Source organism: Paroedura picta, chromosome 7, assembly GCF_049243985.1.
Source record: "Paroedura picta isolate Pp20150507F chromosome 7, Ppicta_v3.0, whole genome shotgun sequence".
In the NCBI taxonomy this organism is placed as follows: Eukaryota; Metazoa; Chordata; class Lepidosauria; order Squamata; family Gekkonidae; genus Paroedura; species Paroedura picta.
The window spans coordinates 89,444,261-89,457,822 of NC_135375.1; the positions used below are offsets into that span (position 1 = coordinate 89,444,261).

Here is a 13,562-nt window from a genome sequence, read left to right on the forward strand (position 1 = left end):
ATATTTTCAATTAAGCAAACTATATGGGATCCAGCTTGTAGTGATTATGAAGAGTGGCCTCCAATCTGGAGAGCCAGGTTTGATTCCCTGCTCCTCTGCATGCAGCCAGCTGGGTGACCTTGGGCCAGTCACAGTCCTGATGGAGCCGTTCTCACAGAGCAGTTCTGTCAGAGATCTCTCAGCCCCACCCTACCTCACAGGGTATCTGTGATGGGGAGAGGAAGGGTAGTGAAAAGGAGGGTATAAAAACCAACTCTTTTTCTTCTTCCATTTCCCAGGATTCTTTGAGGAGAGTTGTAGGGCATGGATCATTCCATGACACAATACAGTAACCTATGTTTCTTATGAGCTGGCACTAAGAAGAAAAGTTGGTTTTTATACCTTGCTTTTGACTACCCAAAGGAGTCTCAAAGTGGCTTACAATCACCTTCCCTTCCTCTCCCCACAACCGACACCCTGTGAGGTAGGTGAGGCTGAGAAAGCCCTGATATCACTGCTCGGTCAGAACAGCTTTATCAGGGCTGTGGCGAGCCCAAGGTCACCCAGCTGGCTGCATGTGGGGGAGCAGGGAATCAAACCCGATTCACCTGATTAGATGCCACTGCTTTTAACCACTACACCATGCTGGCTTCAGGTCCACATTTATGTGTCCAGTTTCTGGCAGCTTCTCTACATTTTAAAAGTTAACTTTAATCAAGGTGGATTATTGGGAGCCAGTTTGGAGTTCCATATTGTGGCTAGGGGAACAGGACCTGTGCCTTTCCCATGAATATACATTTCCTTGTTATTTTGGGGCTTGTTGCGCGTTCTGAAAGGGCATATAGCTGATCCAATATCTGCATGTGAGGATTCAAGGATCTGTCAGCTCATGCTGCTGAGTCTCCTGTGAACCCTTCCGCAGGTTGGAGGCTGTAGCAGGGGCATTCATGTCTAAGTATTCATGGCTATGTATGAATGAGGATTCACGTGATTCCTGGCACCCTTCTAAAGGGATCTCTCTATTATCTGCTAGCACTCTGATTGGCCAATCCAAACAAGCAACAGGGTCGAAAAAGCAATGTCAAAGAGCACACTAACCAATTGACGGTTTTAAAAGGCCATTTCCCCCCCTCTGGATTGCAATCAATGCACCCTGTAAATACTAAAAAAATTCATCCTGGCTGAAACACGCATACCCAAGAGCTCTTGGCAGACAAATAAATAAACTAAGATTGTATTGATTATATCCCAAATGCAAAGAAGGCCCAGCTCATTATAGTCAAACGTGAGGGTTTCTAAGACTCACTGACATAAAATTTTATTCCTGGATGAGTCCCTCGGGAACAGCAAAGGGGTCAATGGCAAAGAGGAAATGGTTGCAAATAGCCTGGTCCATGTCTCTTCCTTTTCTTCCCCTGTTTTTGCTCTCCCTGTGTCTAAATTTAGATTATAGACTAGAATCATAGAGTTGGAGGGGGCCAAACAGGCCATCTAGTCTAATCCCCTGCTCAATGCAGGATCATAATCCTCCTTGGGGAATATGGATTGGACCCAGGCTGCGTCTTCTGCTTACTGAAGACAATTCCCTCAGGAGAATAGAATTCCCCTGCTTCCTTTCTCTCACCAAAGTCCACTGATCACCCAGAAACGATGCTCTTTGGGGATAAGGGACCCTTGGGAATGGCATGAAGGGCACAAACGGGAAGTTGGCATTAATGAAGCAAGAAGTGGTAGAAATGACCTCCCCTTCAGGATCTAACCCAAAGCTACTGCCTTGGATATCGATATCTCTTAAAGGGGAGGGGATATGTGAATGGGGAAACGGCTGCACTGAAATATTCATTAAGGGCTCAATGCCAGGGCCCCATTTTTTTCATCTGCTGAAATTCCCATAATATGCACACCCTCATCTCCCCAGCCCTCCCTCCCTCATAATGACAAGCATTTTAGTAACATACCAGATGGGAATTCTGATATATTAGGACTATTTATTGGCTCTCTCAAGAGCTCTGGGGCTCCAGTCCTACCCAGTGGAGGTCACAGGTATTGAGCGCAAAGTGAACACTTACTTCAGGTATGCCACTCCATCTGGAGTCGCAGGCACGTTGTACCTCTTCATGTACTCATGCATATCTGGAAAGCTTTGCTTGAAATAATCTTCAGCGCTGCTTTCTCGCACAGTCCCAAAGCGAAATCCTTGTGAGGGGTGATGCAGCTGGGGAGAAAGACAGAGAGAGAATTTTTATCATCCATTTTCTCTACCAGTTCCTGTTCCGGATATATCAAACTGATAAGAATCACTATTTTTGTGCTTAGAGAGTTGCACAGGTGACGCTAAGATATTTGGTGGGCTGTAAACCTCATCTTCTCATCAAGGAAGAAATCAAGATGTTATAGAGGCCTGGGGATGGAGGTTCTGTGACTGTGAGTTCCCACATCTCATAGAATTGCCTGGTAACGTTTTATACATGGTTCTCATTTATTTATTGACTAGGATCATAGGCCATTTTAAAAATGGGCTTTGAAAGGGATGGAAGGGAGGAGGGCGTGAGAGGGTGGCCACAGCTCCCTTTGGCCCACAAAGCAGTCTTTGGCCCACACCAGCAGCAACAGGACTTTGCAGCCCGCAGGGATGCTGCAAACTCCCCCCTCACCGGCTCCCTCCCAGCAGAAGCGTTCCTGCAGGCCGCAAAGCCCTGTCGCTGCCTCTCTCCTCATGGGTGACAAATGGCGGCCGCGGCTCGGCGCGGCCCGCTGTTGACGCGGCGGGGGTGCCCAGTGGGGAAGCGGCTCTCAGCGGCGTCATCGGGCCGCGCCGGAGCGCGGCTGAAGAGGGGCGGGGCGGCCGGCTATAAGAAGGCCGGAGCTGGCACGCCCGCCCTCTTTCGTGCCAGCCGCTCGAAGGGACAGACACCCGCCCACCCTCCCCGTGTTTATTGTTGTTTTCTTGGTGTTGGGAAGTTTATTGTCGCAGTCGGATATGCCAGGTAGGGAGCCTGTTGGCAGGGAGCCCGTCTGCGTGCGGGACTCCCTGAGGTGGGGGTCTCATTAAAGAGACTGGTGTGTCCCGGGCGCGGCCTACCCGGCTGGGAGGCCAGGGGCCCGGGGGGCCAAGCGGCGGGGGGACACCAATGGAGGCGGACGCCCTTTGGGTTCCTTGCGGCCGCTTCCCTGGATTCCGCGGCGGAAGGCGTCCCATCCTCCCGGCTGGGAGTGAGGTGTGGAGCCGGGCGCCGCGGTTCAAAGCAAGCAGCCGGACGGCTGAAGGGGTCAGGCTCCCTTACCTTCATATGCCAACCCTACGTTAGGGTGGTTTGCTAATAAACGGCTGCGGCCAAGTTATACGCCAAAAGCTGGAGTCGTGTCTTCGCTGGTTGAGTCGCCACCTGCAAGTCAATGGAGGCCACAGCCACAAGGCTTCTAGCAAGCAAGGAGGGAGGGTGGGAGCTGGAAGGGGAGGGCCAATCAGGGTGGACCTGGACAGACAGGGCCCTGGACAGTCTCCTCCCAGGAGGCTGTTTCTCAAATATATAAGGGAGCAAAATAGTGTTAAGGACTAGCTATAGCAACAGGACTGGTAGTCCAGAGGCCAGCGGTATGGGCTCTTCCCTCCTTGATTCATCATCACAACATTCTTGCAAAGTAGGGGAAGTTATTGTTTCCCACGAAGACACGCAAAAAACCCACTTTGTGTCGACTGTCAAACTCCATCGGAGGTCACAGGTGGAAATACAACACCAAAGCCGAATATCAAACGCATTCGTTATCCGGCGTCAATCTTTGAGATGTCAAATAAAATACCAAACCATGAAATTAACCTGTCGGCTGGTTCCTATAAATATGAAATTGTCAGTGAGTATTCAGCAAACATTCCGATATGCCAAGTAAGATGAAATCCAACATCAAAATTCACAGGAGGCAGAGAGGGGGGGGAGCAAATTAATTTCTGCTCTTGAGAAACGCCTCTGCTCTGTGTCAAAACCATCATGGACAAAACATGGCTGAATCTGGAGGGCCCAGAAGAGCCCTGCGCTGTTGAGTACCAAGGTGACCTTGCTAAAACGCAGCATATGCCAGTCTTCTCTCGGCCCTTTTGAAGGCCAAGGCCGAGAGAGCAGCTCTTAGGGTGAAAAGTGCTGCTCGTAGCTTGCTGCTCTCTAACACTCAGTACCACTTATTCACTGTAGTGCTGTTTGAGAAGGGAAACAAACAGATCCATTATCAGGCTTTTCATAGGCCTACTTAAGCACCTCATTATGGTGCCTGTCATTATAGCATTATTGCACCTTTGCTGTTCCGTGACTGAAATGATCTCCCCCCCCCAGCCCCCATCACGTTTCAGAGACTTTGAACAATACTGCTGATGACACCCCCCCCCCCCAAGCTACCTCTTCCCCACAAAGGGTACAATTTGTGACCCAGAATGCTATAGAAAATGGAGAACTGAAGAGTTATGCAAAATCTGTTCCTGGGGAAATTAATTTGCCTCTTTATTGATGCCCCAGTTTGTCAGATCAAGAGAATGGCTCAGCCCAGCAGCACTAAAGAGACTTGGGAATATTTCCACCCCAAAACATTATTTCCATGTCCATCTTCACTTTGGAAGCTAACCAAGAGCACCATGGGGCCTAACATGGGTGATACAATAGCTGGGTTTAATTATGTAAAAGGTAGAGATGTTAAAGAGGGGGACAGCTTATTTACTGCAGCTTTAGAAACAAGGAGCAATGGATTCAAATTACAGGAAAGGAGGTGCCACTTAAATATGACAAAGCCTTTTCTGATGATGAGGGCCGTTCGTGGATGGAATATGCTGCCTCGGAGGGTGGTGGAGTCTCCTTTGTTGGAAGATTTTAGGAGGAGATTAGATGAGCACCTATCCAGGAGTGTGTGATTTAAAAATCCCTGAGAAGGTGAGGACCTGGACTGGATGGCTCTTTGTGGTACTCCAGCTCTGTGTGATTCCGACTCTGAAACACATTTATCTCCTCCACCTGAAATGGTAGAGTTTCTAGCCAGTGGCTGTCTGAAGGTGCTCTATGGTAAAACCCACAGAGTTTCCAGTGATTCCTAGAGTGACATGACAGCACTTCTGGGATTACTCTAGAAATGCAACATCATGGTGCTGTTATCAGTTTTCTCCTACAGGTTGACGGAGTGGCAGCAGGTATTCCTGAGAGGAGCTCTCCTGCCATAAAGGGAGACCTGGAAAGTGTACCTGAAGGGCCACAGGTAATCCCTACCTTGCAGCCTCTAGCTGGGTAGAACCTGACCAGGCAGTTTTCGCCTCACCACTTCAAGGTAAATTCTCTGTGAAAAGGCCACTTGGAATTCTCTCTTTCATAAACTTAAATGCCTCCAATTTGAAGCTGCCAGCCCTTAAAGACAAAAATACTAAGCAGGGCTACTCAGAAACCTACTCAGGTCTGTTCAAGATAAGTTATTCCCAGGTATGTGGCCTTAGAATTGCATTGTCAATTAATTGCATGAGGTTTTATTGATTGTGTAAATTGGCATATATTTGCATATACGGGAAACATTTCTAATGGCAAAAAAGCAGACTTTCAGGGTTTTTTTAAAGACTCTGGTTGGTCATCTCTGGGGCAACAGGGCATTCTTACCCAAATGTTCCCCTTTTAAGATGGTGGCTGCCATCCAGAATTAATAACAGTAGTAATAATTACACTTAAAATTTGCTTCCCTGGAAATTGGGGACATCATTTTAGCTGACTGGAATGCTTCTGCTTCATTAACCTCACTGATCAAACATTGTTCTTCCAGCTCTCCTGCTGTCCCTCCCTCCCTCCCACTTGTCTCCTGAACTGGGCTGTTCACAAGAAGTATTCCTTCCCTTGGGATGCCCACATCTGCACTGAGCAAAGCCCCCCCCCTCCAGTCAGGGGGTCATTTCCTCCGTCCCCATTCTGCCCAAGCATACGAGGTCTCCCCAACAGGACCTACATCTGGACACGTTCTCAAACACAGGGCTTCACACAGACCAGAAAACTCTACGTTCAGATTTGTGGACTGCTTGGAGCTTCCTTTCAAACTGCCAAGACTGAGACGCCTGTGGGGGGACACTTCAACCTTCCAGAAAATTCAGTGGGTAACCTTAAAGCAGCTGTTTTGTTGCAAAGAAACTTCAAAAACAGATTGAAAAGGGAAATTGCTGAAATGCAAATATTCAGGTGAGTAGCTGTGTCTGTCTGAAGTAGCAAAACAAAATTTGAGTCCAGTGGCATCTGAAAGACCCACACAGTTTTATTCTAGGCGTGAGCTTTGCAAAAATTTTATTCTGCTGAAATGCAAGTTATTACAATACTCAGAACAATGGAATCTCTAGGACTCAAGAAGGATATTGGTTTCTTATCTCACTACATATGCTAACCTGCATTCTTAAAAATCCCTAGAATGGCCAAGTATCCTTTAAATGTATCTCTTATCTAGAATAATTGATTTGAACCAGTTGATTGTAATGTAACTATGACTAGTACAATGCAATGTATATTGGAATTGTATATAACAAATGCTCCACTTCCAGGAAGATGATGCCCTAAGATGCTTCCATGCTTGAGAGGAGAGGAAGGGGGCAAAAGGGCAAGGCCTCAGCTAACTGCTGTCAGCCATTGAGAATATATTTGGACATCATTACTCTATGTAGAAACTTCTATAGAATCCAAAATGTTTCCCATGCAATTCAATCACAAGTGAATAAAAACAAATCCAAATAGCTGCTTTTTCCTGTTTAACTCTGGAACCTGTTAACCATTTCCGTTATGTTGTATGTCAATTTACTCTCACACTCCGCCTAGACGTGTGAACGAATTATTTCCATTCCGTGACATGGTATCTGAGGAAGTGTGTGCACACACGAAAGCTCATACCTTGAATAAAACGTTGTGGGTCTTAAAGATGCCCCTGGGCACTAAATTTGTTCTGCTGTTCAAAATGCAGATCCCGTAATAGGGCATCAGATTTAAGGGCCCCAGTGTTGCATGCACGGACACCATACTCTGAGGGAAAAACCTGTTAACTGAACTGTCTGGCCATTCCTTAGCAGCGAGAGGCAGAGAACAGTTCACAACGCCTTTAAAACTGGCACCCAGTTGTTCTACAGTGGTGTCCTCCAGCAATATCACATACATTAACTGCTTACTGTCTAGCAGTTTTAGAGCTATTCTCACAGAGAAGTCCTGTCAGAGCTCCCTCAGCCCCACCTACCTCACAAGGCGTCTGTGTGGGGAGAGGAAGGGAAGAATCACAGAATCATAGAGGATTCTGCATGAGGAATTTGCTCCCTGGACATAATTAATTTCGGGGCTTAGGGGGAGGGCATAAGCTTGAGTCCCTAAAACAACCGCTGTGAAAGGATTGGTGGCTTGCAGTGACAAGCCAATGAGCTGGGGTGGGGGGGGGTAGAGAAGTTCGGGTTGTTCTCTCTTCTGGATTCTCTGTCGCCCTGTCGGGAGGCAAAAAGCCATGATGAGGCAGTGGGAAAATGTGGGAAGGGTCTCCCGTCAGGAAGCTTGCAAATGTGTGGCTTCCAAATGCACGTTTGCAAGCAGGAGGCGGTGTGAGTTTTGTGCCTCCATGTGGAATCGGTCACTGAGTTGGAAGAGACCTCCAGGGTCATCTAATCCAACCCTCTGCACAATGCAGGAACTCACAACTACCTGCCTACCCACAGTGACCCCAATTTCATGCCCAAGCCTTTAATATAGGCTTAAAGGTTTTTATTTATTAGGCAATGTTATTTCTCTCCCTGTCATAAAAACCTTCAGCTGCCCATTCTCCACACGTTAAGTCTGTACTGACTGGCAACTCTAATTTCTGAGGCTTGTTCTGGGACCTGTCTGGGTTCGGCTTCAGTTCAGATAAATCACTGGGAGTATTTCTTTCCTTTCTCCACCCCTCCCCCCTTTGGCTGAAGTTCTTTGCAAACATTTTGGGGACAGGATGTCATTTGAGAAGCTGAGCTCTGCTTTCTGCCCCATCACTTTTCTGTTTTGTAATTACGTGTCAGTTTGCATCTCTGTATATAAATAAGCATGGGATGGGGGGTGGTGTCGCATGGATCTTGACCTCATCAGATCTCAGAAGCTAAGCGGGGTTGGTACTTAGAGGGGACACCAAGGAAGACTCTGCAGAGGAAGGCAATAGCTAACCAACTCTGTCTCCCACTTGTCTTGAAAGATCCTTGCTGGGGTCATCATAAGTTGTGTGCTGTCCAGATAGCCAGTCAAAATACTAAGAGGTAAGGGTTATTCTCCCCTTTTGCTTTAAGAGCCAGGATGCTGGGAATTGTAGAAGAAGAAGAAGAGTTGATTCATATATGCTGCTTTTCTCTACCAGAAGGAGTCTCAAAGTGGCTTACATTCGCCTTCTCTTTCCTCTCCCCACAACAGACACCCTGTGAGTTGGGTGAGGCTGAGAGAACCCTGATATTACTGAAGAAGAAGAAGAGTTGGTTTTTATATGCCGCTTTTCTCTACCCGAAGGAGCCTCAAAGTGGCTTACAGTCGCCTTCCCTTTTCTCTCCCTTCTCTCCCTTTTCTCTCTCTCTCGCCTTCCCTTTTCTCTCCCCTGGGAGGTGGGTAAGGCTGAGAGAGCCCTGATATCATTGCTCGGTCAGAACAGTTTTATCAGTGCTGTGGTGAAGAAGAAGAGTTGGTTCTTATATGCTGCTTTTCTCTACCCAAAGGAGCCTCAAAGTGGCTTACAGTCGCCTTCCCATTCCTCTCCCCACAGCAGACACCCTGGGAGGTGGGTAAGGCTGAGAGAGCCCTGATATCATTGCTCGGTCAGAACAGCTTTATCAGTGCCATGGCGAGCAGAATCGAACCCGGCATGCCACTCCTAACCACTACACCAAACTGGCTCTCTTAGTCAATTAGTCCTTTTGAGTTCAGTTGTAGTTCAAAGAAACATTGAAGAAATAAAACTGTGTTCGTAATAGGGATAATGAGCTGAACTGACAGGAACAAGGTGGTTGAACTTTGAAGAACAAGAATGAAATCTATTCAGAAAGGAAGATGCCACTGAGGTAAGTATTACCATTCATCCAGGAGTGATGGGACGTTAGACAGCACTGTGGGCACTTTTCTCTGGCAGGGTTATGACATACCAATGCAGCTCTATGCAGCTACTCACATATGAAGCAAACCTTGTTAGCCTCCTCTTTGAACACGGTCAGTACTCCAGAGAGGGAAACGTAACCAGAGATGTGACCTCTCTACAGAGCTTTAATTCACACTTCTGCTAAACTTTTCCTTCTCCACCACTCCGCCACTCACAGTGCCTGACCTCTCGCTCTCAGCCCTCAAAGCCTAACTCAGCCTTCCCGGCCTTTTCCAGTACGTAGCTCCTGCTGATTGATTCAGACTACCGCTTGCACGTGGAACCTTTGTGCTGGAGTCCATTTTTGGGCTCCCGCTGTCACATACATCTTTAGTATAGATTTTGGGCTCTCCATTATCTTCCTGGCCACACGCATAAACACCCTGCAATGTCTTTTCCCGTAGGCAAGGAGCCAGCGGTCATTACAACGAACAAATGATAACCATGCGTGTGAGAACCAGTCCTAAATGGAACCTTTCAGTTAAGATTTGCCGGGGTGGATAAACTTTAATTCAGGAAATTTCTCCATAGCTAATAATACGCAGCAATGGAGTCATCCAAAGACCTCTCTGCAGCTTGAGATAACTGAAATGTATCCTTGGAATTAGCATTCCCCATTGCATTTGAAGACTAGCCAAACAGAAAGGTGAATAATTGCCCCATAACACAGCAGGAGCAATTGCTACTATCAGTGCTTTATTGGGGGGGGGGGAGGTACGGCACGCTATCTCAGGAGCTTGGGAAGAAATGCTCTTATTGCAGTCTTGTGCACACTGATTCATGATGATTAAATCTAAATGAACTGGAGTGCTGTAGATTCATCTCCATCTCTGCGACGTGGACCTTCCTGCAAAAATGCAGATCTGGAAACCCAAAGTCCCTGTAACCATCAGGGATATGAACATGTATTGCAGGAAGAAACCAGAAGGGGTGAAGGCCAGTGCTAGAGCAGAGGTGATTTCTCCTAGGATCTATAGGATCACAGGATCTATAGCAGAAACTGGTGCACCAGTCTAAAGACAGGTGCCATACACGCTACCTGTCTCCACTTCAGAATTCCTGTCTTGTTGTCTTGGACCCTCTGAAGTCTAGCCGTTCATGTTGTCTGATGTTTCCAGCAAGGAAGAGTGCCTATCCTCACTTACACTTTGTGGGATGCTCCGATTTGATTAGCTAGCCACCTTCCCTACCAGTCAGCTCTTGGTTCTTATTTCATAAGGTAAAGTTAAAGGTAAAGGTATCCCCTGTGCAAGCATCAAGTCATGTCTGACCCTCTAGCGTTTTCTTGGCAGACTCAATACGGGGTGGTTTGCCATTCCCTTCCTCAGTCATTGCCGTTTTACCCCCCAGCAAGTTGGGTACTCATTTTACCATCCTGAGAAGGATGGAAGGCTGAGTCAACCTTGAGCCGGCTACTGGGATCGAACTCTTATTTCATATCATCATATAAATATTTGGAGTTTGTTTATTTTAACCAAGTGTGGCAATCCTGTTGTTAGTCATGTTGGAGACTTGTCAGAAGGGTGGGCGATAAAGATTTTCAACACAATGGATGATCAGATATGAATGAAGAGAAATGTCCTAATCCAGATAGATGCATGCCTTTGTAGCAATCCTGGGTGGGTCCCCATCCAGGGCCAACCCAGCCAGCATCTGAATGAGCTGGCCTGGGCCATCCCAAGTCAAAATAATATACAAAGCATAGAGGTACGTAAACATTGTAATGCAAACCCAGTTGCTTCCTCACCAGGACGCCTTCTTTCCCCCAGCCTCTCTCCTGCTGATGGGCTAATGGCAGATCTGCTTCTGCTGAGCATTCCCAGAGCAATTTCGCCATGGAAGCTGTTTTCAGAAGGAAATAGAACAGCTCAAGCAACCCAGTGCCGGCTAAGTGGTTTCACAGTAGGTGCTTCTGGCTTTTGAAATGGGAAATCTGGTGGTACAGCCGTGCAGTCCAGATGGCCTCCAGAATATGGAATGAAGCCAAAAAGAAAAGAAAAGACCTCAATTACGCAGCCACCATACTTGACTGAGATGGCGTTTCTTTCCGGGGAAACCTGGGGCTCCTTGATGAGTAGCTGAACAACAGCAGAAAACTTCCCCAGGAGAAAGCATGCCTCCCCCCTGGAGTGCTTTGCTGTACAAAAGTGCTTTGTGTTAGATTGTCAGCTTTTGAACAGGCCCCTGTTGTTGTCCCTTCAATGCAGTCTCACTCATCTGGAAACAGTTGATCCCCTCACAGGAGGTGCTTGGTTTGGCTCTTCCTAGCTTCTTGTAATTGTCCTCAGGGCAGCCATTTTGTGATTGGCCCAACCTCCCATGGCAGTCATTTTATGATTCACTTTCTCACCTTTCTAGAAATACCCACAGGCTCAACAACATTGGGACTCCTAATCTTCTAGTGCACATTTCTACACAACATAAATATTTCTACACAACTATAAATATTTCTATAAATATTTCTACACATTTCTACCCAACATATTTGCCCCCCCCAACATTTTAGGGCCATCAAAAAAGCCCTGTTTCTTTTCCACTACAAACAAAACTTCTGTCAGTTATGACAACAGGACTGCAAAGGCCCCTTAATGTCCTCTAAATCTTCTCAGTGCCATCCAGAACTATGCCAGTTTATACATTCGGACGGAGAACGACAGGGGATGTTAACCAATACTTTTTCTCCAGTCCGTAATGACATTTAAAAATATTGTTTCTGGACCATGAATTATTATATCAACAGCAAGAATGAGTAATAGAATACTGAGTTCTTGACTGAAAATTAAATGATTGGCCTGTAGACTCATCAATGACCTTAGACTTCACCCCCACTGAGAACTTGGTATGCTCGATTTACTAATATTGCAAGAGTGGAATTTGCAGCTGCCTCCTCGAATGTAAAAGATCTGGCCTAATTACAGCAGAACGTGCAGGGTGTAGTTTGCTGTGGATTTGCAGTCAATCTAATAAGGTGTTTGGTTCAGGAGACTGAGCCACCTATCTTCAAACCAAATCTCCCTTTCAAAACTCCAGTGAGGATTAAATAGGGCTTTATTTGGTGTTTCCTTTCGCTTTCCTTCTTCAAAATGCTAATGTTTGACACATTTGTTTCGCTTAGTTGCTTTAGATCTTTATCTGAATTGAAATGGCTTTTTGCTGTTGTTGTTCTAGTTCACTTACAGTTTAACTGCCAGAAGGGAATTATCCCCCCCCCCCCCCAAGCCCACAGAAGACAGTAGTAGGACAACTGGTATTGTCAGGACTCAGAAGATGCCCATACTTAAATCTATACCAGGAGGATACCAACTCACTTGAACGACTTCAGACGAGTCTTTTGGATCAGAGCAATGTTTCATCCAGTCCAGCATCCTTTCCATGATTAGCCAATTCCTTCGTGTTTTTTGCACTCCTATTGTAATAGGACACTTTACAAAATGCAACATTAGGGACTGGTTTATTTCTCCGGCTCTGAATGTGCTCAGGGTTAAACTGGAATGGTAATGAGTAGATGACTGGGGAAGGCCCTGGCAAACCACCCCATATTGAGTCTGCCATGAAAATGCTGGAGGGCATCACCCCAAGGGTCAGACATGCTTGCACAGGGGATACCTTTACCTTTACCGCTGAAATATACAAGATCTACTGGGCATAAGTGCAGACGGACAGCTAGCAAGAACTGCAAGGTTAGGGACCTCCCTCTATTTCAAAATTGTTCACTTCTTGTATCTGATTGGCTCATTGAGGTTTTCCTTTATCCTCAAAGAAAAATTAGTCTCTTCCTCTCTCCCAGCTAATACAGACAGACAGGCTTCCATCTCTTCTCACTCCTAGTGTGATCAGCTTTTCTGCATATTTAGACTCTGCCAGCAGCTATTACTTGGTGGTCCAAGTAATGGCAAGAATGGCAAGAATAGTCAAGGGTCACTGGGGGGGTCTCCATACAAAGATTCCCTCTCCACTTCCATCAGCTTATTTAGGTCCAACTCAAATATCCTGTGAATGTAAATGACAAAGGACCAGCACCCTCCAAGAAGGACCTGCAGTTAAAAAATTTATTGATGTGGAACACATCTACTAGTGCATTCTCTCAAGCAGAAATGATAACGGATGTGACATCCATTGTCCTGACTTAGGGAGTGCGCTAGTAGTGCCACCACCAGCAGAGCTCTGAGGCCCAGGGCTGGGTCTTGGAGCACTGCTGGTGGTGGTGCTCTATTTTCCACCCTGGCCCCGCCCTCTGAAGAGTGGGGGCAGGCCAGGGAGGTGAGAAGACACACTGTCGCTACCAGCAGCACTCCACTTTGCAGCCTGGCTCCACCCTCCACAAACTGGGGGCAGGCTAGGGAGGCAAGGAGACATGAGGCCACTGCTGGCAGCATTCCAAGGCCCAGTCCTGGACCTTGGAGCTTTAGCATGCCAATAGTGGATGGAGGCAGAATTCCTTCTGCAGGTAAGGAGGGGGAAGAGGG

The 13,562-nt window shown here is 46.9% G+C and overlaps 1 protein-coding gene across 1 annotated transcript in view; it reads right to left on the reverse strand.

Moving 5' to 3' along the window:
• GRIN3A (glutamate ionotropic receptor NMDA type subunit 3A) overlaps nt 1-13,562 on the reverse strand; it is a 114,889-nt gene that overhangs the window by 26,046 nt on the left and 75,281 nt on the right. The window contains exon 4 of the mRNA XM_077345335.1: nt 2,049-2,194. Within this exon, the coding sequence (XP_077201450.1) occupies nt 2,049-2,194 (146 nt within the window). The remainder of the gene's footprint in view (nt 1-2,048; nt 2,195-13,562) is intronic.